Genomic DNA, 25,610 nt, shown 5'->3' with positions numbered 1-25,610 from the left:
TAGCACACCTTTAATTGACGAGATAACTGGTCAATGGCGGCGAAAGAGTTAACTGCTTCTTAGGGACCCCTGTAGGCCATGAGAGGTACTGTAAGGTTTATGTACGTGTTGGAGTCAAATGAAGTATGCTTTGCGTGGCAGTGCATTCGACTGTGTGCAAACACTGGCTTCACCCGAACAGTTTGGGAATTACAATATCTGAAATACTGAATAAATACTGTAATTTTTTTCCTTATTTTAGAATAATAAACTAATCAAACCTATGGCATAACAGAAACATAACTATATAAATTATGCTGGTTTCAGCAGCATTCATTTCTGAAAGTCCATGTAATGTAAAGTAAGTGAGAACATGTATGTTTAATAATGTCCAGAAATAAATCCAGGATAATCACGCGGACGGCACACACTGAAACTTCTCTTCAATGTTAATTGACCATAATATGGTTTACGTTACTGCTTTATTAATCCAATGAGCGCTTTCTGCCGCTATGGTAAGTCCAAAAGATGTTATTTCAGCCATAATGCCAGCGGATATGAAAACTTTTGAGATTTGGGAGTATTAAGAGAGAATAATGTTTGTTCTGGCTCCTCATTCTGCGCTCACCACACAATCCCAGCACGCCGCGCCCCGTGAAAACGTCTGGATCTGTCCTGCCAGGGTCAATAAAACCGTAAGAGTGCCGTATCACAGACAACAGGGCTTTGTTGGATAGAAAGGATGTCATAAAGTAAAGTAAATGAAAGAAATCAACTCGTCTGCATCGTATCCAGACCAACCAGCAGAAACAGACGAGCCATGTTTTGCTGTCGAGATCGTAGCGAGAAAATCAATCAAAATTAATTAAGACTGAATTATCAGCTTTGGACTGCAGCGAGAGTTTATGTGTGGCCATATAGGAGCCGCTTTGGCTTTTCAATTGTATGAATGTTTACTTGATTCATATGGACAGGGTCTTTATGTCATTTAAACAGTTTTACTTGACAAGAAAAAACAGGTAGAAGAAAGACTTTGTGCAAGGTAACATCTGACTATATAGCAAAGCTACATACCGTAAACCCCTTCAGGCGATTGTGTTCTTCTTTCACTTCTTTTCCCATAATTCTGCCTGGGTCTGTTCCCACGCTGCCGGGCGACTCTTGCCTTGGGGTTTGGGGGTCACTGACTTCCCTGGTTAATGAGGAGGTGGAGGCCAACTGAGTCGCCTTCTCATTCCTACAAACACAAACACTATCAAAACCCTGCTAGCTGTTTTAAACACTGAAGCCACGAACACAGAAGCTTGATCACTGATTCTGAATACGTGGATGATACTCATTCGTTGTTTGTTATATATAACAGTATAACAGATGATCGCACATCTGCTGTTGCACATCTGCTGCTAGCAACTTCTGGAATTAGCCAACTTTTCAGTTCAAAGCCACGAAGATCAATGGCGAAATGCATAACGTCATGTTTTAAAATAAAAATACACGTGGGAATAACCAGATTCCAGGCCAAATGGAGGACTGACTGTACTGGACTGCTTGGAAACGCCCAATACGCCTCAAGATCTGATGTATTTACATCCATAGAACAAACTAGCACTTAAAACATGCGTTTAAACTTGTTTCCCAAAGTGAGAACAAAAGGGATGCACCGATACAAATTTCGATGCAGATACCGATATATGCTCACTTGGATTGACATCCACCGATACCGATAGTTATTATTTCTTGTTTTAAACTATTATGTCAAAAAATCCTAGAAGTGCAAAGCGTACGAACTGCAATTTTGTTGTAATCACCAAATACAATTTTTTTATACCGATATCGATATTTTATTAGATAGAGTAAAATCTACTGATACCGATAGATACCGATAGTTTTGATTTTTACTTCTTGTTTCAAAGAATTATGTCATAAAATACTAGAAGTGCAAAGCGTACAAACTGAAATTTTGTTGTCATCACTAAATACAAAATTTTTATGCCGATACCGATATTTGATTAAATAGAAAAACATCTACTGATACCGATAGATACCGATAGTTTTGCTTTTTACTTCTTGTTTCAAATCATTATGTCATAAAATCCTAGAAGTGCAAAGCGTACAAACTGCAATTTTGTTGTCATCACCAAATACAACATTTTTATGCCGATAACGATATTTGATTAAATCAAATCAAATCTACTGATACCGATAGATACCGATAGTTTTGCTTTTTACTTCTTGTTTTAAAGTATTATGTCATAAAATCCTATAAGTGGTAAGCGTACAAACTGCAATTTTGTTGTCATCACCAAATACAAAAATGTTATGCCGATACCGATATTTGATTAAATAAAATAAAATGTACTGATACTAGGGCTGGGATAAACGATTATTTTTTTTTAACGATTAATCTAGTGATTATTTTTTCGATGCATCGATTAATCTAACGATTCATTTTGTCAGTCCGATTCGACTTCGATTCGATTCTCGATTATCTCCCCATTAATTAACTAATAGCAAGTTATACATGTTGATTTACATATCTGAATGTAAACATTTCAATATATGTTGATTGCTCTTGAAATTTCTAAATAAAAAAGACTATACAAGTGCAAAATAATGCATTCTTAGACAGAGGTAGCATTCAAAAAAGCATTTGTACTGTACATACTGTGCAGTTAAGTAACCGTATAAAAAACTCAAGTTCAAATTACTTTATTTTACATGCATTTATGAGCAAAACCTCTTCAATGTGCCTTTTGATGGTCTGTGTAATTTTTATACTAGATTTGTTTAATCCACATTGTTTTTCTGTCCATTTAATGACAGATATAAACACAATTATTTTAAGAAGCACATATATTATTAAATCTCTTTCTCTTAAGTTTATTAAGATAGATGAGGACTCATTTACTGCTGGACAGAGAGTGAATGAAAGCGCAGTCTTCTGGCAACAGTGACATATTTAATTGCTTTCTGTTAAATTGCTCAAATGACTGTTTAAAACACACTTGGCATCACATTCATGATTTTATGGTAAAATGACATTTTTTCGCGTAAATCCACGAGCATTTAAACCATAAATAAAGCACTTTCACTTTAATTGAGCGTGAGCAGCGCAGCAGAACCACGCAGAAACGATTGCAGCACTGTTGCTACAGAGCCGCCCAAGTATTTGCAGCTGGCTTCGACCTCCGTTTATATCCGTTTCGAGCCGCGAGCTCGCGCTGCTTATGCGGCGGGGTGCATGCTTGTTAACATGGGCGCTGAAAAAAACACGCGCTGCGCAGCCGCAGCCACTGCTCACCCTTGCTGTGTGAAACCGGCGTGGACTGAAGCCAATTGCGTTGCTACTACTGCGCCGCCTTTTTGGGTCTGACGAATCGACGCGCATATTTTGCGTCGACGTATTTTTTGCGTCGACGTCGTCGATTATGTCGACGCGTTGTCCCAGCCCTAACTGATACCTGAAATATAGAAGTGCTGAAATCCTAGAAGTGCTAGAACTGTTGTCATTGTCACCCAATTCAAAATAAGTTCTGATGCATTCTGTCCCTTTTGTTTGACAGTATATAATATATCATCATCGGCTGTTTTATGTCAAAAAAATGCTTTTATCTGCCAATACCGATTATAGGATATCGGTGCATCCGTAAGAATAAGTAACGCCATACTGTAGCAAAACCATGAAATTAAAGCTTAACTTCAGTAATGTTCTGTTGAAATTTCCTCCATGGACTTTGTTAAAAACCTGTGCTGTGCCATGCGAATTTATACAAAGTGATAAATGTGTCAATCTCTTTGCGGAGGAAAATTACGCAACAATTATTTATAGTGCTCTGAAAATTGGAAACAACACTCGGCATGTTTACATCCAACAAATTTTATGCGCATTTTGGGGTATTGCATAAAAAGCGCTGGATGGAAACGCCAAGATGTGCATTAATTTAAAAAAATGCACATAAAAAACTGATTTAGATAAATGCGCATGAGTTGCGATGGAAACACATTTACCGAATACACTCATTAATGAGCATCAAAAGTCGATTTGGTCATTCTGAAACGTCTTATCCAAAGCGTGTCATCAAAGTTGCAACTACTTTCCCAAACAGCAGGCTTCCATCTTTGAATGCAAGATGGCATAATCGCGTTTATTGCGTTTCGTCTGCGCGTCTGATACGCAAGCTAGCAATTTATTATAGACGAAAAAGCCCACAGTAGCTTCTCTTACGGCAGCGAATTACATTTTTCTTTTTGACATTTAGCGCAAGTTTATGAGGAAGTTAGATATTTGTGCTTTTTGATTCAGTTGACGGTGCTTTATTCACAAATGTTTTATGCGATATTCCAGTTTTCTGCTTAAGTTTAATCCGCAATGTTGGATGGCAACATGGCTAATGACAATGTATAAAAGAGTTGACAGCCTGACTTTAGTCATAAGTATTCTATAAACCCTAGATGACCTTTGACCCTGTCTGCTTGAAATATAACACATCTGAAATATAGTGCTCTCAAATACAGAAGTTTTTATATTATGATGAACTTTTTATGAGAGAACATACCATGATGTCATTAAATTACCCCTGATTCAGCTTGGCTGTGATCTTTTGTTACATTTTCATCAAACAAAGCACGCTGCTTGTGTTCAACACATGTTCTGCATTGTTTAAATAAACGCTTATACATTTAAGAAAAGAAATAAATTCCTGTGATTGCAGCAGTAAACATATGCAGTAGCTTTAGATGGTGCTAAACTAGCCTAAAGTCATATTTAGTAACTTCAATGAAAGGCAAACATAACAAAAGCATATTACCAACAAAATCAAAAAGCGTATTTGGAGTCTTGTATTTCAAAACATTACAATCATCGGAAAATATTTCGATTAGTAATCGCTGACATTATGAAACTAAACACAAATCTTTTATATGCATCTAATTGTCATTTGGAAGCGGTTTCCCTGGCTGTGCTTGTGCGGTTGGTGGTGAGGAACACAAATACAACAAAAACAAAGCAGTGGAAAGAGCCTTGAGTCCTGTAGAAAACCCGCTGTTTGCCCATTAAGGAGGTAAATGGCTTGTGACCCCACAAGGACACCGTAGGGGTTTATGCGGTATATAATTCTAGAAACTTGAAGTACCTGACAGTCTTCTGGAGGACGGCCCAGCACTCTTTCATCTCGCTCTGCTTCTGTGTGACCCTGGCCGCCAGTGCCGGGTGTAGGTTTGAGAGCTGAGACACGGTTACATCCAGCATCTGAGACAAAAACACGACGGGCAGGAAAACAAACAGTGGTCAGGAGGGTGTTTGATGGAGATTTGGACTGCGAGAGGTCAAAGGCTGCATTCAAAACTATAATGGGATATGAATCACACACACCATGATTTGGCTGGCAATGTCCCGAATCTCCCCAGCTCGGCTGTTTTCCGCACCATTGCTTCGGGAGAGGCTTTTACTCTGAATGAAAAGGACAGCACCCAATAAATAATATTTTTAGATTACAACAGCAAATAAGCATACATGGATGTGGTATAAACTCATGCACAATGGTGCAGTTTTTGATGTAACTATGAAAGAAAAATAAATACCATGTTGTTGATGGAACAGATAACGTTATCGGCCTGCTGGTAGAAGGAGGAAACTTCAAGAGCCAGCTGAAGATTCGCATGATAGTCCTTCAAGTGGGACTGAGCTTTCAGCCACCTGGGAAGTTGACAAAGACAAGTGACATGAATGAATAGCATGTGTATATATAGGGTGTGTGCATGTGTAGGTTGTTTTATTAAATGCACTAACATTTTGTTGATGTGTTTTCTTCGGGTGGAGATGGTTTTTGCATCCGTCTTCCCCTGTTTCTCAAGCCTGAGGGCCATATGATTGATCTCCTCATGTAGATTACGATACAGCTGTTCATCCTGAGAGACAGTCAAAGCAAACAATATTTTTGAGCTGCAGTGATGTTAACTTTAACTCAACCGCAGTTTATCTGCTTATGGAATCACTTTTTTGGCATTCATAATACTAAAAGTACAACTGGTTTGCATAGCAAGAGAAAACCTGAAGATCTTTATACAAATTGAGTACATAATGTCTACTTAACGATACCAGTAAATAAGTCTTGATGTTCAATTTGTTTATTATATCTGTTTAGATTATATTTCAAAAAGCGACTTGTATCCGATATCTGCATTTGGGTGGTCGACAAATGAACCATAAATGTGTTATATGAAGTGACATGGCAAAAATGTATAATTAAAAAAAAATTTGAAGACTATACTCTTTTATGGTACTTGTAACTCTAATGGTGCGTTCACACCAGATGCGAATAAAGTGTTAAGTGCTGGTGATTTACATGTTAATTTAATGCAAAGGCTATCAGGAGCTTGCTTTAATGGTGACGTGATTACGACATAGCGAGCTGAGGCAGAAATATGAAACAACAATGAAGGAAAAAATCATCACGGCTGTATGTGGACACCCGGAGGTGTACGACACATCTTCGTACTTTTACAGAAACAGGAATAATAAGGATCTTGCTTGGAATAAAGTTTGTGAGGAGGTCGCACAATCTGGTAAGTTGTAAAAAAACGCTCTTTACTGAATTTTATCTATATATATATACATACACACATATATTGAGACTACAATCTAGCTGAAACTGGCAAATTACGCACATTTTATGCACAAATTATGCAAATTTCACTCTCAAATTTTTATGCGCAAATGATGTACATTTAACACAGAAATTTCATGGGCAAATGAGCTAAATTTTCACGCACAAATGATGCAAATTTCACATACAAATGAAGCAATGTTCACACGCAAATTACGCAAATTTCACACATAAATGATGCGAGTTAACACAAAATGTCAAGCGTTTAACTATGCATGAATAGCGTGATTTAAAGTAATAGTACATTCAAAAGAGGCTTCAGCATTAACGCTTTTGCATTAACTTTAAATGGGTGACGTCATGCATTGCCAAACTGAATTGTGGATCCATTTATGTCACGTCATTGCTATTGTTCGGGGCAGAAGTTGAACGCTTTTTAACTTTTCAAGTGCCAATGCGAGCATCAGCCAATCAGATTGTCTCATGCAATTACCCTAGTACAGATGCTAGCCAATTACGTTTATGCAAGACCAAAACAGAGGAGCTTGATTGGCTGTCACTATGACAATCGCATCAGGTCCGCGCTTTAGACACACCCTCATAAAGCGTTACAGCTGACGCCCCGTGTGAATGTATCGTGACATTAAGATAAATCTCTCTCAAGCTATTTGTGTATTATGGGGGGGGGGGGTTCCTATGATACATGTCAACTACCTATTTACACTAAAAACAATTTAATGTAAACAGTGACCCTGCAGGCATGAGACAAATGGATCAGACTGCACATCAAATGCACTTGCTAATACACAATGATAATATACTGTATGTGACCATGGACCACAAAACCAGTCAGGTTTATTTTCAGCAATAGCCTGAAATAGATTTTATGGGTCAAAATCATTAGAATGTAAAGTAAAGATTTTGCTCCATAAAGATATTTTGTAAATATATCAGAAATGTATTTATCATTCGTAATTGGAGTTGCTTAGGACTTCATCTGGAGAATTTAAAAGTGATTTTCTCAATTTCTTGATTTCTTTGCACCCCAGATTCCAGGTTTTCAAATAGTTGTATCTTGGCCAAATATTTCCTCATCCTAACAAACCATACATCAATGGAAAGCTTATTGATGTATAAATATCTCTTTTTTATTGACCCTTATGACTGGTTTTGTGGTCCAGGGTTGGATAAAACGATAACTGTAAGAACAGATTTTGTTTAATGGAAACATCTATTTTCTATTATCACAAAGGACGTGAGAATTAAGACCTGCTGAGAAGTGTTGTTTAAAGGCACGCACCTGTTTCAAATCTAAGATCTTCCTGGTAAGTTGCATCTTGTCAATGTTTTCCCCAAGGATGTTAGCCAACGATTGTTCCTCTTCCTGTTGACACGTATAAAAGCTTTACGGCTCCGAATTGTTGTAGATTGTTTTCTTTGAATATTGCTACTGTTGTTGTAAATGAGTCTGGCTACCATGGTGAGATTTAAAACAGAACAGACTTCTTACGTAACACAGAGTCAATACAGTCTGAGATTAATGAGAGAATGAAAACAAGCAATATTATTCACAGGTTAGCAAAAATTCGATGCATTTTAAAATGTACATGTGTCACTGTGTGTCCCAAACCACATATTTCAAAACATTATTGAATAAGCAAAATTAAAATATTAAGTTGATGGAAAGGTATTTTATAACCTCTTTTCTGACATCTATCAAGAATAAATAAAACCACCTCATTTAAAACATACTGTATGTCTGGAAGATTTACGTTAAAGGTGTCAAAGAATGCATTAAAATAATAGATAAATTGTTCCCTCTACATAAAAGGTATGTGGCTTTATCCAGTGCAAAAATGATCTAGAGATGGTTTTACATGTCCATTTACAACCCTAGGATTTGCCTTTAGAATAAAATGGTCTATTATTACCTTATTTAAAAGGGTCATGAATAATAATGTTGAACTCTGCTCTGATTGGCTGTTTCACAGAGCAGCTCCTTCAGTAGCTGTGTGTGTGTGTATGTTTGAGCCTGTATCAGATGAAGATAGGAAATTTGAGGAATAATCAATTGTTTGGAGATTGTTAATGGATATTTCAGAGATTGGCCTGTTTTCCAGCAGTCTTTTGGTTTACATAGGGAGGAAACAATCATGTTTGAGGCTCAAGATGTGTCATTCTTATTATTCATCTATGCCTAGGTAAATGCAGTTTTACATTCTACAGCACCTTTAAAGATTAGTCAATTTTCTTAAAAAAATCCAGATAATTTACTCACCACCATGTCATCCAAAATGTTGATGTATTTCTTTGTTCAGTCGAGAAGAAATTATGTTTTTTGAGGAAAACATTCCAGGATTTTTCTAATTTTAATGGACTTTAATGGACCCCAACACTTAACAGTTTTAATGCAGTTTATAAGTGCAGTTTCAACGAACTCTAAACGATCTCAAACGAGGCATAAGGGTCTTATCTAGCGAAACGATTGTCCTTTTTGGCAAGAAAAATAAAAAATATGCACTTTTAAACCACAACTTCCCTTCTTCCTCCGGTCCTGTGATGTGCCAGTGCGACCTCACGTAATACATCATCACGTCAAGAGGTCACGGATGATGTATCGAAACTACGCCCCAGTGTGTTTAAAAGTGTGGAGAAAGAGGACCGTTTCGACATTGTTGTATGTGGAGTGATACTAATTAATGTCTTTGTGTCAGTTTATTGTTTAAAATGGTCCGCAAATGTGCGTTTCATATATGTAAGACGTGACCGTTACACGTCATTACGTCATTACGCAATTACGTGAGGTCGCGCTGGCTCGTCACACAGCCGAAGGAAGAAGATAAGTTGTGGTTAAAAAGTGCATATTTTTTATTTTATTGCCAAAAATGACAATGGTTTCGCTAGATAAGACCCTTATGCCTCATTTGGGATCGTTTAGAGTCCTTTTAAAAATGCCATTTTAAACTGCATTAAAACTGTTAAGTGTTGGGGTCCATTAAAATGAGAAAAATCCTGGAATGTTTTCCTCAAAAAACATAATTTCTTCTCGACTGAACAAAGAAAGACATCAACATTTTGGATGACACGGTGGTGAGTAAATTATATGGATTTTTTTTAAGGATATGGACTAATCCTTTCATTTAAACCTTAAAATAACAGTGACCCATCATCACTTGATGTTTAACCTTCTCTTTGATCCAAGCCTCCAGACGGTCCACCTTCATATTAAACTCCTGCAGACTTTTAGCTCCGCCCATCGCCTTGATTTGATTGGCAGTTGTCTGCTTGAGCGCGCTCCACTGGTCGTGGAGATGAGCCAGTCTCTTCTTAACCAGGTCGGAGGTCGGGTTAAGCTTGCACATCAATGGCTCGCCCATCTGCGCAAACATTCAGAAGCATGAGATGAGCGTGTGGAACTACAAAAACAGCCTGGCCATTTACGTTCCAATTTAACAACATCTTAATCGTATTATCGGAGACTTGAAACGCACCCAGCGCCTCTTTCTCACTGTCAGAAAATGACAGGAATTCCGGTTCGGCAAACCACCAGAGAGAGAGAGAGTCATGTCAAGAGAGGCTAATTATCTGCTATTTTCAAATGACCCCATTCAAGAAGGCCAAAAGACAAATTTAGCATTTGTGCTGGGAAAAACATGGCATGGGAAAGCTTTCGCAAAAACCTGTCTTGTTGAAACGTTGATTTTGATAACTGTTTTGATTATTCAGCATTAAAAAGACGTTACCATAACAATTCGTAAATGTTTTGCCATTTATTTGCAATAGGAATGAAGTCCTTAATTTTTGCCAGACGAACTCTGCATGTTCAAACCTGTTAAAGTTCAAATATGATTCATGAATCTTTTAATTTCCTAATGAAGATGATTCGTCTCTTGTGTCAGCCTCACCTGGTTAAGCCGTATGAGAGTGTTCTCAAAGTCTTTTAAATCTCTCTGGAGGGTTTGATGTGCTTCGTCCCAGTCCTTCAGAAGACATCTCTGGACATTACCGCTGTCTCTCAGGTCTCGTAATCGTCCTCTGATCCACGTTTCAGCCTGTAGGACACAACAGATGATGATTCCTTCAATATCTTTCAAATCATAAAACATCACAACCTTCACGACTGAACTTGGCCTCAGGAGATTTAAGTACAGATTTATTTGTCACTTAGCAGCGGGACTGTTTAAGTAATACTAAAAACATACTTACTTGTGTACCTGAAAAAAACATTATAGGAAAAAATGAGCCAAAACCAATGGTAGCTCTGTGCAAAATTACAAATCAGGATGTTAGTAAATGAGTTTCATCTTTCTACTGTTTGCTTTGGATTTGATTGTTCATTCAGAAGCATGAATGCACATTGAGACACTTAAGGACCATTTTACGCTCACTTAGGTACTCTCTGGAAACACAATTTTGCAGTGGAAAACAGATTGTAAAGGCACTTTATGACTGAGGTGTAAAGCGAGCGTCCTTCTCTATATCAAGTGAATCTCGGCTGTTATTATGTGAATTTCGAAGAATACAGCGATTACGTGCTTACTTGACTTACAGCAACACTTTAGAAATATCATAAGGAGACTGCTCACTGTTTCTCGAATATCAATGTTATGCACAAAAGTTTCTTTTGGCCGGAGCACGAAAAAAGCATTTCTGGCTACGCTCACATTGTGTGAATAGGAAACAGGTGGCCAAGTCGAAATAGATCTAGGACATGTTTATTTGGTATGAACACAATGTATAACCACTGGCAATCTTCAAAAAGCCCACCCACATCACAGCGTATGCAAAGACCGCTAAATGAAGTTGTCATTTCTTCTAGGCTAAAGACTAATCACATGGTTCGGATACAATCTCCAAACCCAATAAAACTAACATACGTCTTAGAATACTGGGTAAAATTTAAGGAGACAGCCTAGGAAAATTAAACATGCTTTTTATGGCAGGCATCATTAGTACTGTAACCCGTACTCGCGGTTAGGAAAATGAACAAACATTTTACTCCGTCCCATAACGTTTATGAACGAGTATATTGTGACTTGTTGAGGAGAGGTGTGCTAACACTTCACAAAGTGTTCAAACTAGAGATGCACCGATATAAAAATTTATACCGATACAATAACCGATTATTTGAAGAGTTTGGTTCCAAAACGCCATAAACGGCAACGCCATTTAAAAAAAAAAAGAGTTACCGCCAACATCAGTATTGTATCAAGTCAGTAATAAAAAGTAAATCTTAATTTTACGCAAAATCCAATATGCGCTGTGTTATTCTGTCATCTTGTCTCCCTTTTCTCCCAAAACGCGATAGACGTCAGTCATCCTTCTCTGCAGAATGCAATAAATCCGCTCAACCAATCACAGCGAACCATTCCACACATTGTAAACAACAATGGCTGCGCTTTGAATACACACCGAAATTTTTCTCATCTACTTTGTACTTCATGATCAACAAACAAAAACAAAATAATACTTTGATGGCATTGATAAACCTGTGGTGGTTTTCTTGGGGGGGGGGGGACGTAAGCCATCAAAATCGAATAATTTACGCGAGAGGCACTCCGGCGATGGAAAAATGCCGACTGTTGCTTGTTTTCACACGACAGCATTAAGCTTCTGTCATGCTAACACATTAATCCCAGTGGATCTTATGAAAATCTTTCCATTATTTTACTCGAAGTTAATGAAAATCGAGCAAGACCAAAACTTTTTAAAGCTGAACGCTGTCAAAAAAGTTCAGCAACGAAGTCCCAAGGATGACAGCAGCAATGCCAGTGTTCTTAAAATACAAAATAAGTGTTTTGATTAATGCCAGGGTTTCCCGCAGCACATTTCAGTTCGGGCGGCCCGCCTAAGCTAGGAAACCCTACCGCCTTAACTAGGTCATCCAAAAAAACAAACAAATTCGCTGCACAAAAGGCCTTAAATTTAATTCATTAATAATCTATGTGTTCATTTTCTGTCATAGTTTCTTCAAAATTAAGTTTTATTTTAGTGTTTTAAATAAAAATATTTAAATTTTCATCATGACGCGTAAACCCCGCCCCTTTGATTGCCACGCCCAACCCTACCACCTTAACTAACAAATTTTCTGCGGGAAACCCTGAATGTTTATTTTTTAATCAGTGTATACCACTAGTCAACTAAATGAATATAACATGGCAAAGATGAATGCACATTGATATATTGATTCAGTAGATTAATAGCATTTTGAAAAAAAATTGTCATGGATTTATTTTTTATTTTATTTTTTGCATTTTGTGGAAAAAATAATCAGCTTTTTATTTTTTATGTTTTTATGACTTAAAGATGCTATGTGAACGTTCGTAACAGAAAATAGTGGTTTTCATCTTGTCACTTTCTTAGTATAGAGGACACGTTTTTACCAAAATTAGTCAAAATGGAATTTTTGCGTTTTGGAACCAAACTCTTAATTTAGGCTGATATCTAACGGTACCAATGCCGATACAGATAGTTTGGTGGTTATATTAACTAAATTCTGAAGATTACATTTTCCGAATGTTATTCATACATATAATGACCATTAATAGTAAACATTAAACTAGTGATGCTTCTCTACATTTTCCACACACAGAGCTCAAATCATAAAATTTTCCTATTCTCTTTTTATTGACAGGTTATATCGGCCATGACAATCGGCTGAAAATTGCTTTTATTGTCTGATACAATAATTGCCTGATACATCGGTGCATTTCTAGTTCAGACCTTTTCGATTTTCTAAATAAAACTGGTAAAAAATACTGCATGGGCTTTAAGGAAGTTAAGGAAGGACAAGAATATCATGGAAATTGGGTTTGGACACTTTTGACTTTTTGACAGTGGGGGCTCATGACTGCTCATCCAAGGGGCGCTAATTCAAAATAAGTGTTCGGAGTATCATGTGTGTTGCTTGTGTTTCAAAATATGTGTTCTGCACGTCGAGTGATCCTATGTGCATAATGTGTTTGGTCAAAATAAGTGCCTGCTGCACACGTGTCAAAACCGTTTATGATAAAAGAGACGCTCACGTTCACAAAATACACGCAAGACACTCCCTTAACTCTTTCACCGCCAGCATTTTTAAAAAAAGTTGCCAGCCAGCGCCAGCGTTTTTCATGATTTTCACCAAAGTTTAATGCCTTCCAGAAAATGTTCTTCTTTAAATATATAAACATACAATATACCAAATGAAAGAACAGACCCTCTGCTTTCAAACAAAAAAAAACCGTTTCATCCTACCTTTAGTGGTTCTTTTGCAATCAGCTTTTGAATATGGGTAGGTTTTTGCAAAAACACCATATTTTGAGCAAAAAGCAGAGATAATTCCATTTTTGTGAGGGACTTTTCATAGAGATCCCATTCAGAGCGATCTTTAAAACAGACACGGACATGCAGCAGCTTGCCATAGGGCAATACTTCCGGTTTTAAAAAGTTGCGGAAGGGCGCCACCTGGTGGATAATAGCGGTATTGCGGAAAGACGGAAAATCTCGTCATTGGCGGGGAAGCGTTTTCTCTTAATTGACGAGATAACTCGTCAATGGCGGGGAAAGAGTTAACAGTAAACTCTGATTATGTATGAGATTATGTGAGCATCTGACAAACGCGAGTGTCTCTTTTATCATAAACCCTTTAGACGCGTCTGCAGCAGGCACTTATTTTGACAAGACACGTGATGCACATAGGGATCACTCGAAGCGCAGAACACATATTGTGAAATTACAAACCACACACATGACGGGCTACATACATGTTGTGATGAACTTCGCATCGAACGCCCTTGAAAAAAGAAGTCACCGGCCACCACTGATTTTTGAATCTTTTGACTTAGGCAAATCAATTCAATTTTATTTTATATAGCGCTTTTCACATTGTTTGAAAACAGAAAAATCATAGATGACGTGAGTGAGGCAAAAATCTAGAAAACAAGATATCATGAATCCTCATACCCAAATTCCTCTCGCATCAAAGCGCACTTGTATTTGCTGGACCAGACTAAAGAGACACACATCACATGTAAAAATAACAAACCGTCACACTCTTGGCAAGATTTAAGAGTTGCGTTAAAAATAATATGATGTCATTTCTAATAAAAGATCTGTCATTATTTTCAATGGTTTTCCCACAGCCTCAAATGTATTTCTATTTTCAAGGCCTGTGTAAACAGCTCTATCGCCTCCCTTCTACCCCACAGTGATGATTTCGGAGAAAACGATGACTTCATATGGGAAGTCTAATGCCTCTGTGTCTTCCGTTTCCTTTTAAAACAATAGTCTTTGAATTATACCGAATGCATTGGTGAAATAATACACCTATAAATGCTTTGAGTGCAACTGAGGTCTGTAGGTTTTCCATTGGGAATTCTAACTTCCTGATTTGACCACAACTCAAGAGCAGGCTTATGAATTCACCTGGCGAACAATAAATCAAGCAAAACTTTCCAAAAGACCTTCCTTTCAAAGAGCAATATCTGGAATGTCTCAGAGAATTTGGTTGGCATCTGTTATTGGACCTGTAAATAACCATTTAAGAACCACCCAAAGTGTCCTAACTGCTGTCTCATAGGAAACCACTTATATAAAAATGCAAGAAAGTTGGAGTGTGCAATGACTCTCACCTCTTCAATTTAACTTTGTACTTCAAATGATTTAAACCGATGCCAATTTCCACTTTCCTGAACTTTTTAATGCTGAACAAACTCGATTCATGAGTGCTTTTAGTCAAAGGGTTTATGGTGCTTTTATCACCATAAACACACAGAAGCTTTGCCCAACGCGTCACTAGACATTTAAAGGACATGTAAAATAAAGGTCAACACTCATATGGCATTATAAAGCGGGTAAAACTCAGCAGTTTTTCAACCTATTAACATTAACAATGCATCCTGCTGGCCACTTTATTTTACAAAGTAAATCTCTCTGGTAGATAAACTGTTGACGGTCAAAGCCAAATACAGCAGCTGTGTCCAGTGTTCATGAAGCAAATACCCCTAAAAAAATGCCCCTGTCAGAGCAAGCGTGGCGATGAGATAACGCGAGCGCTTGTGCGGCTCGGTTTAGTCTCAGAAGGCCTAAGGCGTGAACAGGCAGGGCCAAACAATGATCTCATCTGAAAATAATTGCTCCTCTTGTGGCCCTTCCCCTCCTCTCCCGCTCCCCTGTGCTGCCCGCCCTCCAACTTCAGACAGAAAGATTGAGCTAAATGTTCAGGACCGGGTCAAAGGGCCAGAACGCTCTGTTTCCACTGTTATCTCTATTGCTTTCATTTCTGTCAACCGCGGGTGTGATTTTCCACATAAGCGATATAAGCGCTGAATCAATTCTCTACTTTTGACATCCGAGGTCGATCTGGAAAAGATCAAAGTTGTCTAAAGCAGGTCCACCACGTCACTGAGACACAGAAATGTTCTTGTTTATAGCAATGACAAAACTAATACTAAAAATAGATATTTAAATATATTTTTACTACTATTTAAGTAGTAATTTGTATTTTCGATTGAAATATAAGTAAAAGAAGAAAAAAAAATTAGGACCAATATGATTTTTGGTATTGTAGGATTATTTACATGATATATACCACTTATGACTGGTTTTGTGGTCCAGGTTCACATTTTTTTCTAAATAATGGGCAGCAATGAAATATTTTAAGACATCTATTCACTACGAAGTGTATTTAAAAGCAAAGTATGCTTTTGATTTCATTACTTGACAACTATAAAGTGTCTGTTGTTTATAAAAACACAGGATCATTGATGAAGTCCAGGCATCATACCTGAGTGATCTCTCTGTCAAAGAGGACGCTCGGTTGAGTAAAGCTGTGATCAATCTCCTCCGCTGAAACCTTTGAAACCAAACACACGTCTTCGTGCTCATATGATGGACTGTCTGTCTTCAGCGCGTCCTTTCGTGTTGTCTGGGTTTTGAGTAACTGGGTCTGTGTGTGAACAAATATCATCTTATTATTGCACTATAACATGCTGATACTGACATATAATACTTCAGACAAACTGAAAACACAATGAGTTCACACTACGATTGATTTTAAAGGTTGCACCACTTTGTTTCATGACATCATGTGTCGAGTGTCTGTTTGTAGACTTTTGTACAGTGCATTGAAATCAAAATACGTATAAAAAAATGAAAATCCTCCAGATTTTGAAAGTGATTTGTTTGCCTGTTACGAAAATTAACCACGGTATTACTATATGTAAAATCTCTCAGCCTACAAAGCTTCATCATAGTTGTACTAACTAAATGAAAAACCAAACACTGTTTATTTCTTCGAGCGGAAGTGCACACGTGCTGAAGAAGGTATTTGTTGGTGGTCCTGAGACGAATGTGATGTCATGAGTTTATATACGTATGAAAGTAAAAAGCTTACAGAACAGAAGATCTGCTTAACAAGTCCAGGCAAGAAACAGGGTCATTTAAGACCAGTGGGACATGAGACCACAAAACCACAGTAAATTCCCACAGTGATTATGTCATCGATGACTATGTGTTAGAAAATACAGCTGGTACTAAATCATCCACAGAATTAATATTAAGAAATGACAAAACACAAGCCGTACTAATGCTTCTAGATTAAAAATCTCAGAACACAGCCCTCGCCCCACTTTAAACCAAATTAATGTCTGTGCTGTGAATATTTAAAGGGTTTATCTTTCCTGAAACTCTTCTTTATTTAAAGGCGGGGTGCATGATCTCTGAAAGCCTATGTTTACATTTGAAATCACCTAAACACGCCCCCACCCCAATAGAATCTGGACCTTTTTTGATAGACCCGCCCCACGCATGCACAACCCAGGCAACGATGTTGGTTAGTAGACACGCCCCTCACTGCTTGATTGGCTACAAGTGCGTTTTTGGTTGTCGGCCTGACTCCCTTTTCCAATATGTTTTTTTTTTTAAATCATGCACCTCGCATTTACACCCAAACACAAATCAGTCTTTCTACAAATCAGCACTTTTGTGATGTAACGAGGCTTTGACTGTCATGAAAGTGTGCATCAAGGGCACATATCGAAAAAAAAAGGGGGTCGCCTATGAGCACCTTTTTTAAACCTAAAATTACAAATGGGACGCCATACGGCCTTGTGTTTGAATTTGCAAGTTTACATCAAATCTAAATCTATAGTATTTCTGATTGTTTTAACTGGGGTAATGCTTAATCTCCTAGTTATAGGATGCATACAGTACATATTCTAGTTGCATTACAATGTCGAGGGGCTTGTTTAAATCAGTAACACCAAGTTTGTGAAATAGTAATAGAAATAGTTAAGTGTGCTTTGTGATTGGGGTGTGGTCTATGACTCCGCCCACCCCAAGAGCCCCTGAACTGACTGAAGCTACATTTGCCAGTCCTTCCAGAGGTTTTTTGTGATTGTTGCGGGCAAAAATCCTTGATCTTGCGGCACGTTTTCTTAAAAAATGCGATGGAATATGCGCGATATTTCTGCAAATATTATATGATGAGATTTAGTGAAGTAAAAATGCTAAATTTTTCACATTTCTGCTAAGATATATGTGATTTTTGCTACGAAAATGCGAGGATTATGAAATGATGCAAGCCCTGTATTTTTTGCACAAATAAATCTGCAATTTATGCTGGGAAAGTGCAGCGTATCTGAAAAAATGCGTCCCTCAGCAACAATATGCGGACTTTGGCTGATTATGCGTTAAATCATGCGATCCCATAATCGCGTTTTTCTGAAGGGACTAATTTGCTGTAACTAATATTAATATACAGATAATATTACAAAAACCTCAGTAAGAAGAGAACATGACACTAGCTGTGTTTGCAATTTGTGCAAAAAAAATTTAAATGTTGATAAAAAACTTTGCAAAAATTATGGCATTTCCATTAACCAATGTTATGCAACTAAACCGTTTTTTTTTTGTCTTGTGATTATCCAAGTCATCAAAAAAAAAAAAAAACACATGGCGATGTGTGTTTGACTTTATACGGCACTACACAGACATGCAGATGACATCAAAATATCACGAGAGGGACTGAAAGCACAAACAGCAGTCGACTCCCAAATCGCTTTCACTGTATTTTGATGTAATGCGCTTGTCAGATCTTGCGACGCCACATGAAGTCAAACGCACCTCGGCTGCATCCGAAATCGCATACTGTGACAGTGGGTACTGAATTCGATGACCATTGAAACAGTACGTTCTATATAGTACGAATATGGATAGTATGAATGAATTTGGATGTACTACATTCGCCATGTTAAAAATCACACATCGTCATAACAACAAGTTAGTCGTTAAATGGAATGATGTTAAAATACTGCAGTTTAACCACATGGCACAACCGAACGAACACTTCAGGATCTTGCCGGAAGTAATAGGTCATTCGAGTACTTTTCGCCTTCTGTTTTTCGAATACTATGATTTTGAATACTACTCGCCTCGCCTACTGCTTTTCGCCTACTATATAGTATGGAAGTAGGCAGTTTCGGACGCAGCCCTTTTCTTTTTTGTCCTCCAAGCCAACATGCCGCGGCATTAAAAATAATGATCATGTGACTATTACGCACGTCAAGTGGCCTGTAAATGCGAAATTGCTGTTTCTCCATTGGGTGCATTTTCAATTCGCCATTTCAATTTTTGCATTTTGAAGGGTAATGGAAACGCTGCTACTGGCAATTTTAAGAGTTCATTATACAACTAGTAACCAATCAAACATCTGTGAGACGGAAGGCCAATCGTCTGACAATGGTGGCGAGGAGAAATTAAACTTGCTGAAAAAGTCAGGAAACATCTGTGGGAAAGGGTGGACCATTACATCACACTTCATCGTAATTACTCTATCACAAATAAACACATCATCGTGTGTGTTACAAAAACAATACACTGCAAAAAATATTTTCTATATCAGCATGTTCGCCTTGTTTTCACATAGACTTCATCCTCAGAGCAACTGCTACATTTTGCATTAAAGGTTATCTTGCCATATTTGTGAAAAAAGTATTTGTTTTGAGAAGAAATCAAATCATACATTGTAAGGTTTTAAACAAAGGCAAAATAATTATTGTACTAATGTTGCAAGAAAGATTTCAAACTTTATTTTAAGATAAAGTTTATAATGGCACGTAACTTTGTTTCTTGCTTTAAAGTCAAAAATACTTATAAAGTAATCTGTAAACATCCACAGGTCTCAGTAACTCATCTCATGCGGTGTTCATGTCCACTTCTTCCGAGTGTCTTCCCATCCTGCAATGACCTCATGTTTTCCACATGGCTGCAGTGAGGAAAGATTCCCGACCCGCTCGGTTTTGGTGGTGATCGTGGGATGACTCAAGTCTTGGCCTATGGGCGTGTGACTCAGGGCTGTTTGTTTTGAGTGGAGTATTCCCTTAATGTTGCGAGTAAACATTTGTTTAAAGTGCATTACGGCATCCAGACAACAGGGTTGTTCGCAGGTGGCCCAAGACCACAGCCGCAAACCTATCAAAGACCGGCCGGCGTTTTAAAGGCCTCTGTTCGCATTAACCCCAAACGTCTGTAAAAGTTTCCTTTTCCTATTTTAAACCCAACTGAACACTTAAAATAAGAAGCCATTTAGGCTTGGCCACTGCGCCACTTACATCACTTCCTAAATTCCAAGAGCCTATTATCTTATATACATCTGGTTATGGTTGAACACACACCACTGAAGAGGTAAATCGTGGACAAAATAAAATTCTGCTGCATACTGAGGTCTGCAGTTGTGTGTTTTCCACATTTTTACAACAAATTGGAAATTATATTTGAAGAGTTTGGTTCCAAAACGCGCTAAACAGCATTTAAAAAAGATGAGTAACCGCCAAAATCTGTATTGTATCAGGTCAGAATTCTTAATTTTACGCAAAATCCAATATCCGCCATGTTATTCTGTCATCTTTTCTCACATTATTTTGCAAAACGCGATAAACGCCAGTCCTCCTTCTCTGCAGAATGCAATAAATCCCCTCAACAAATCACAGCGCATCATTCCACACATTGTAAACAACAATGGCGGAGCTTTGAATACACACAGAATCCTAGTTTCTTACTTTGTGATCAACAAACAAACAAAAACAAAATAGTAATTTTGATGAGATTGATAAACCTGTGGTGGTTTTCTGTGACGGGGAAGAAACTTAAGTCATCAAAATCGAATAATTTACGCGGGAGACACTCGGGAGACAGAAAAATGTCGGCTTTTGCTTGTTCTCCCGACAGCACCAAGCTTCTGTCATGCTAACACATGAATCCCAGGGGATCTTATGAAAAACTTATTTTACTCGAAGTCATCGAAAATCGAGCAGGACCAAAACATTTTACAGCTGAACGGTGTCAAAAAAGTCAGGCGACGACGTCCCAAGTATAACAACAGCAATGACAGTGTTCTTAATATGATGAAGTGATTTGATTAATGTCATTAATTTTTATTTTTTTAATCAGTATATACTACTAGTCAACTAAATGAATATACCATGGCAAAGATGAATACACATTTAAATATTGATTCAATAGATTTATAGCATTTTGAAAAAAAATCATTTTTTGAAAATCAAATTATGGATTAGAATTTTTAATGTTATTATAACCTAAAGATGCTATGTGAAAGTTTGTAACAGAAACTATTGTTTTTCATCTTGTCACTTTCTAAAACACGTTTTTACCAAATTAGCCAAAATGGATTTATTGCGTTTTGGAACCAAACTCTTCATTTATACATTTATTAGTTTGCCAGATACTTTCATCCAAAGCAAGCAACTTACAAATAAGTAAACATCACAAGCTATTGTCATAAAAAGAGTACAAAGCTTCAAGACCTTTAAGATAAATTGCTTGTGTTTGCAGCATGACATTTGGTTTTGATTAAAGTGAATTTCACCGAAATATTTAAATTATATCATCATTTACTTACCCTCATGTTGTTCCAAACTTGTATGAATTTCTTTGTTCGGCTGAAAACAAATGAAGATATCTGAAGCAATGTTTGTATCCAAACCGTTTTTAAACACAATTGACTTCCATAGTAGTATTTATTCCTACTATGGAAGTCAATGGTGCTTCTGTTTCCAGCTTCATTACATATCTTCCTTTCCATTCAGCAAAACAAAGAAACTTATAAAGGTTTGTAACAACACGAGGAAGAGTAAATGTATTTTCTGGTGAACTATCCCAAACTAAGCAGAATAAGATGTAATGCATTCAGAGACTGAACTGCTGTCAGTTATTAAAAAATATTGTCAATAAAGTCATATTCACCTGTGGAAAGCTGGAGAACTTCTCACGTTCACGAATGCGCTGCTTTTCTGCATCTTTACAAAGCAACACCTGTCACACAAACAATAAGCTGGCAATCAAATTCATGATTGGAGATCAAAATTGTAAATTGCAAAACAACAAATCAAATATAAGACTTTATCTGTGAACATCATTGTGTATATATATTATGCAGAGGACAGAGTTTAGATCAGGGGTCTAGCAAGGGCTACCACAATGGAAAAAACAATCTGGAGGGCTACTTTTTAAAGCTGTCTACTCAAAACATTTTTGTTTTACTTGATTTTTTTGTTGTTGATATGTTTTATCATTGTTTAAAATGTAATCATAAAAAAGCCAAGTTAATATAAAAATATGTAATAAATAAATATGAACCATGTTGGAGACCACTGCTTCAGATTAATCCAGTGCCTGATATATGTTAAGATTTCAGTGCAAAATGTTTTTAAATGAAGGCAGCTCAAACATGCATTTTAGTCTGGGACTGTCCTGTCTGGGAAACCACCCATATAATTTAAACTTGTATATTAAAGTACTTAGTTATTAAACTGCTGTCATTAAACCAAAATTTGTTACATAACTAATGCTAATATAATTTAAACTTGAACTCAACTCAAGATAATAAATTGCACTCAAAATGCATTAAAGTTGTTACACTGCTCTTGAACAAGTGATCTCAGACCTTTAAACCCCACAGTATATTTATATAGATCATATACAGCATATATTTTTAAATGCCTCTCCTGCTAAGCCATTGACATTTACTCAAATGTTACTGAACAAACCGAATCCTGTAGGTGGTTTTTAACAGAAAGGCCTCTTTCAGCCGAAGCCCTGACATCATCGAGACTCGAACAGTGATTCCAGGAAGAGCAGAGTTACATAATAAATACATCATCTAAATGCTGAACCACACACTCATCATCACACTCGCATGACATTTATTATCAGATCTGTCAGATCGGTTCATGTGACGCCGCATAAACTAATATTAAATTAAAACTGAAGAGACCAATTCCCACATCAAGCATCGCTGGATGAGATCGGCTTACGGTTTCGATGACATCTCAGTATGTTTTGATGATCACAACTTACTGGCTAAACAACAGCAACGCTCCAAAACAAGATTGCCAGGCTATGGTTTATCCTAATATTAGGAAACTGGATTATAAAATGATATCAGCTGTGATTGTTCATGATTGATCCATCCAATTGATGTAATTACAAAACCTACAAGGCTGCAAAACTGCACCAATGTGCAAGATATTAGTGTATTTACATTATAAATTCAGTTTGATAAATTCATCTCTATAGTTTCCACTTAATGTGAACATACAGTTCAAACTACTGTTTTTATCTAAAAGGCTTATGTGGTGTAAAAAACATTTTAAAGGGATAGTTCACCCAAATATAAAAATCCTGTCAACATTTTCTCATCCTCGTGTTGTTTTAAATCTGTATGAATTTCTTTTTTCTGATGAACACAAAAGAAGATATTTTGATAAATGATGGTTAGCACACAGTTGATGGTACCCACTGAATTACATTGTATGGGTGATTTGCACGAAATTGTCCAGCATCAGAAGCCCTTGAAGCCATTTTTTTTTTTTGCACATATAAGATTAAGGTCTGAACTTACTATAACCATTATTTTTAGAGGATTTAAAAAATATTTCCTATAGAATAATTAAAAATTTTTAGATTATCATTATCAAAAAATATCATTACCGCAACATGATATTACATTGAATATATGCATTTACAAACTCATGTTTCGGTAATGAGAACTAAAAAGTGTCTTGGTACTATGACAAACAAAATTTTAACTTTTATCTGGAGAGAAAAAATAAGAACTGCTTACCTGGTAGCCATCTTGTGTGTCACAGTCAATTATGTCCCTTCCAACAATTTTTTTTTTTTGAAAATGTTAGTTCCTTGAGGGCTTAAACAATGATTGAAAATTGTTGCGGAGGATGAGAAAATTGGTCTTGGACACATTTATATTCCTTATTATTGTCTTTACATTTACCAATGATCACAAAATACCACATGTTTCTTTACTGTAAATGTTTATAGTATAACATGCACTGAATCTTTTTAATTTTTTTATTATAAATATTTCCATGTCAAAGAACCCAAATCCAGTCATGGACACGTTGCGGTAATGAAAATTTCCCCTTAAATGTGGAAAAAACAACAAAATTGGTTTGTATGATGTCATTTGAAATCATGTGCAAAATAGTACATGAAGAGATGTTTGTGACTGTATGCTTTTTATTTTGAAAGCATTTACTTTTATTATCAAAATGTTTCATGACACCTCATAAGTCTGATTTCATGAGAATGGTTCCAATCAACTGTGTGCTTACTGTACCATCATTTATCAAAATGTATTCTTTTTTGTTTTGTAGAAAAAATAAATACAGGTCAACATAAGAATAAGAAAATAATAACAGATTTTTTTATTTTTGTGTGAACTATCCCTTTAAACTATTCCTCCAATCCTAATGGATATTGTATAAAATATCTAAAAATATTATTTTGACTGTGAAAGTCATAATATCAAAACACTGACTTTTATTTTGGTAAATAATTTGTTTTTAGATGCATAACGTTATTTTAACAAATATCTGATTTTGCCCTTAATAAATATAATAACCCACAATAAAAGCAACAATAGTATTATGGAAGAAACCTTTTTAACTTTTATTACTATAAGTCTTTAATAATTTTATGCATAACTTGAATTTGTATTCATTCTTTTTATTTTTGCATTGTGAATGATCAGTGCTTAGATCGAACAAAATAAATGCACAAAAATCAATGACTTACCTTCAAATGTGAGTTAGGTTTATTCTCATAGCTGACTCCGACTATTTTAGGCAGTGCTGTTTTGGAGGTTGCGATGTTATTATTGTTGTTATTATTCTCTAAGTTCGGGTTAACTTTCAGTTGCATCTCTGGTTTCGATCTGGCCTCCATGCTGCTAGAGATTGTGATCTTACGGATGGATCTGGACATGGCGTTCGGAGAGACTCTCTGGTCTTCATCAGACATCTCCTCCTGGTGATGCTCGGCAGGTCCACAGCGTCTATCAAACACCTGAGAGCGTCCGAGATAAAGAGACACCTGCTCGTTCAGTCGGCGCTGAAGTTTGCAGTCATCTGAGAAAGAAGTCCGACCGGACAAATAAGCATCCGTGAAGCCTGAGCACTTTGGCACAGCTGGCGCGGAGAGTTTAGTCCCAATTGTGAAAGGTTGAATTTTCCTCGCAATGCTTTCTGACATGATTCCAAGTAAGACACAAAAAACTGAATTTGAGTCCAAAATAAAAAAATTGCCCCCCCCACTTCACCGGAATGCTGAGGAATTTAGTTGTCCACCCTCTTGTGCATGTTGAGAATGCACAGCACGCAGCCCAGGATGGCTTCCTTGGACTCCTGGGAACGCAGCCTGTCCCAGACGTTGCGCAGCACGGTGCCGAGTTGGGTAACGGCAGCCGTGAGGATTCTGCGAAGGAGCTGCGCGGCCGACGCTGCGAGTCTGCTACTGAGGAGACTAACAACCAAAGAGCGCAGCAAGATGAAAACGGCTGGCATGCTGCCTGAGAGAGAGAGAAAGAGAGAGCTTGGAAAGGGAGGGGAAAAGGATTCGTGAATGAGGGATGAGGTCACTAGACTTGATTTCTGTCAGAGCATGTGCACACCGCAGGCAGGGTGAGAGGAGGTTGTAAAGTCTGGCTGTCAAAACTTCCTCTCTGACTGA

The 25,610-nt window shown here is 37.2% G+C and overlaps 1 protein-coding gene across 4 annotated transcripts in view; it reads right to left on the bottom strand.

The window, feature by feature from the left end:
- The window catches only part of mymx (myomixer), a 69,353-nt gene extending 44,074 nt beyond the window's left edge, over nt 1-25,279 (bottom strand). For all 4 annotated transcript variants that reach the window (XM_065296206.1, XM_065296208.1, XM_065296207.1 and 1 more), the window contains exons 1-11: nt 24,678-25,279; nt 21,828-21,896; nt 16,351-16,512; nt 10,490-10,636; nt 9,770-9,961; nt 7,885-7,968; nt 5,768-5,886; nt 5,560-5,674; nt 5,351-5,428; nt 5,112-5,227; nt 1,054-1,216 (exon numbers count right to left, since the gene is read on the bottom strand). In XM_065296206.1, the coding sequence (XP_065152278.1) occupies nt 1,054-1,216; nt 5,112-5,227; nt 5,351-5,428; nt 5,560-5,674; nt 5,768-5,886; nt 7,885-7,968; nt 9,770-9,961; nt 10,490-10,636; nt 16,351-16,512; nt 21,828-21,896; nt 24,678-25,133 (1,701 nt within the window). In that variant the 5' untranslated portion in view covers nt 25,134-25,279. The remainder of the gene's footprint in view (nt 1-1,053; nt 1,217-5,111; nt 5,228-5,350; nt 5,429-5,559; nt 5,675-5,767; nt 5,887-7,884; nt 7,969-9,769; nt 9,962-10,489; nt 10,637-16,350; nt 16,513-21,827; nt 21,897-24,677) is intronic.
- Nucleotides 25,280-25,610: the final 331 nt, after the last annotated feature.

This window comes from Paramisgurnus dabryanus, chromosome 20 (assembly GCF_030506205.2).
Source record: "Paramisgurnus dabryanus chromosome 20, PD_genome_1.1, whole genome shotgun sequence".
NCBI lineage: Eukaryota > Metazoa > Chordata > Actinopteri > Cypriniformes > Cobitidae > Paramisgurnus > Paramisgurnus dabryanus.
The sequence above is the reverse complement of the archived record's forward strand: the minus strand, read 5'-3'. Positions and strand labels throughout refer to the sequence as shown.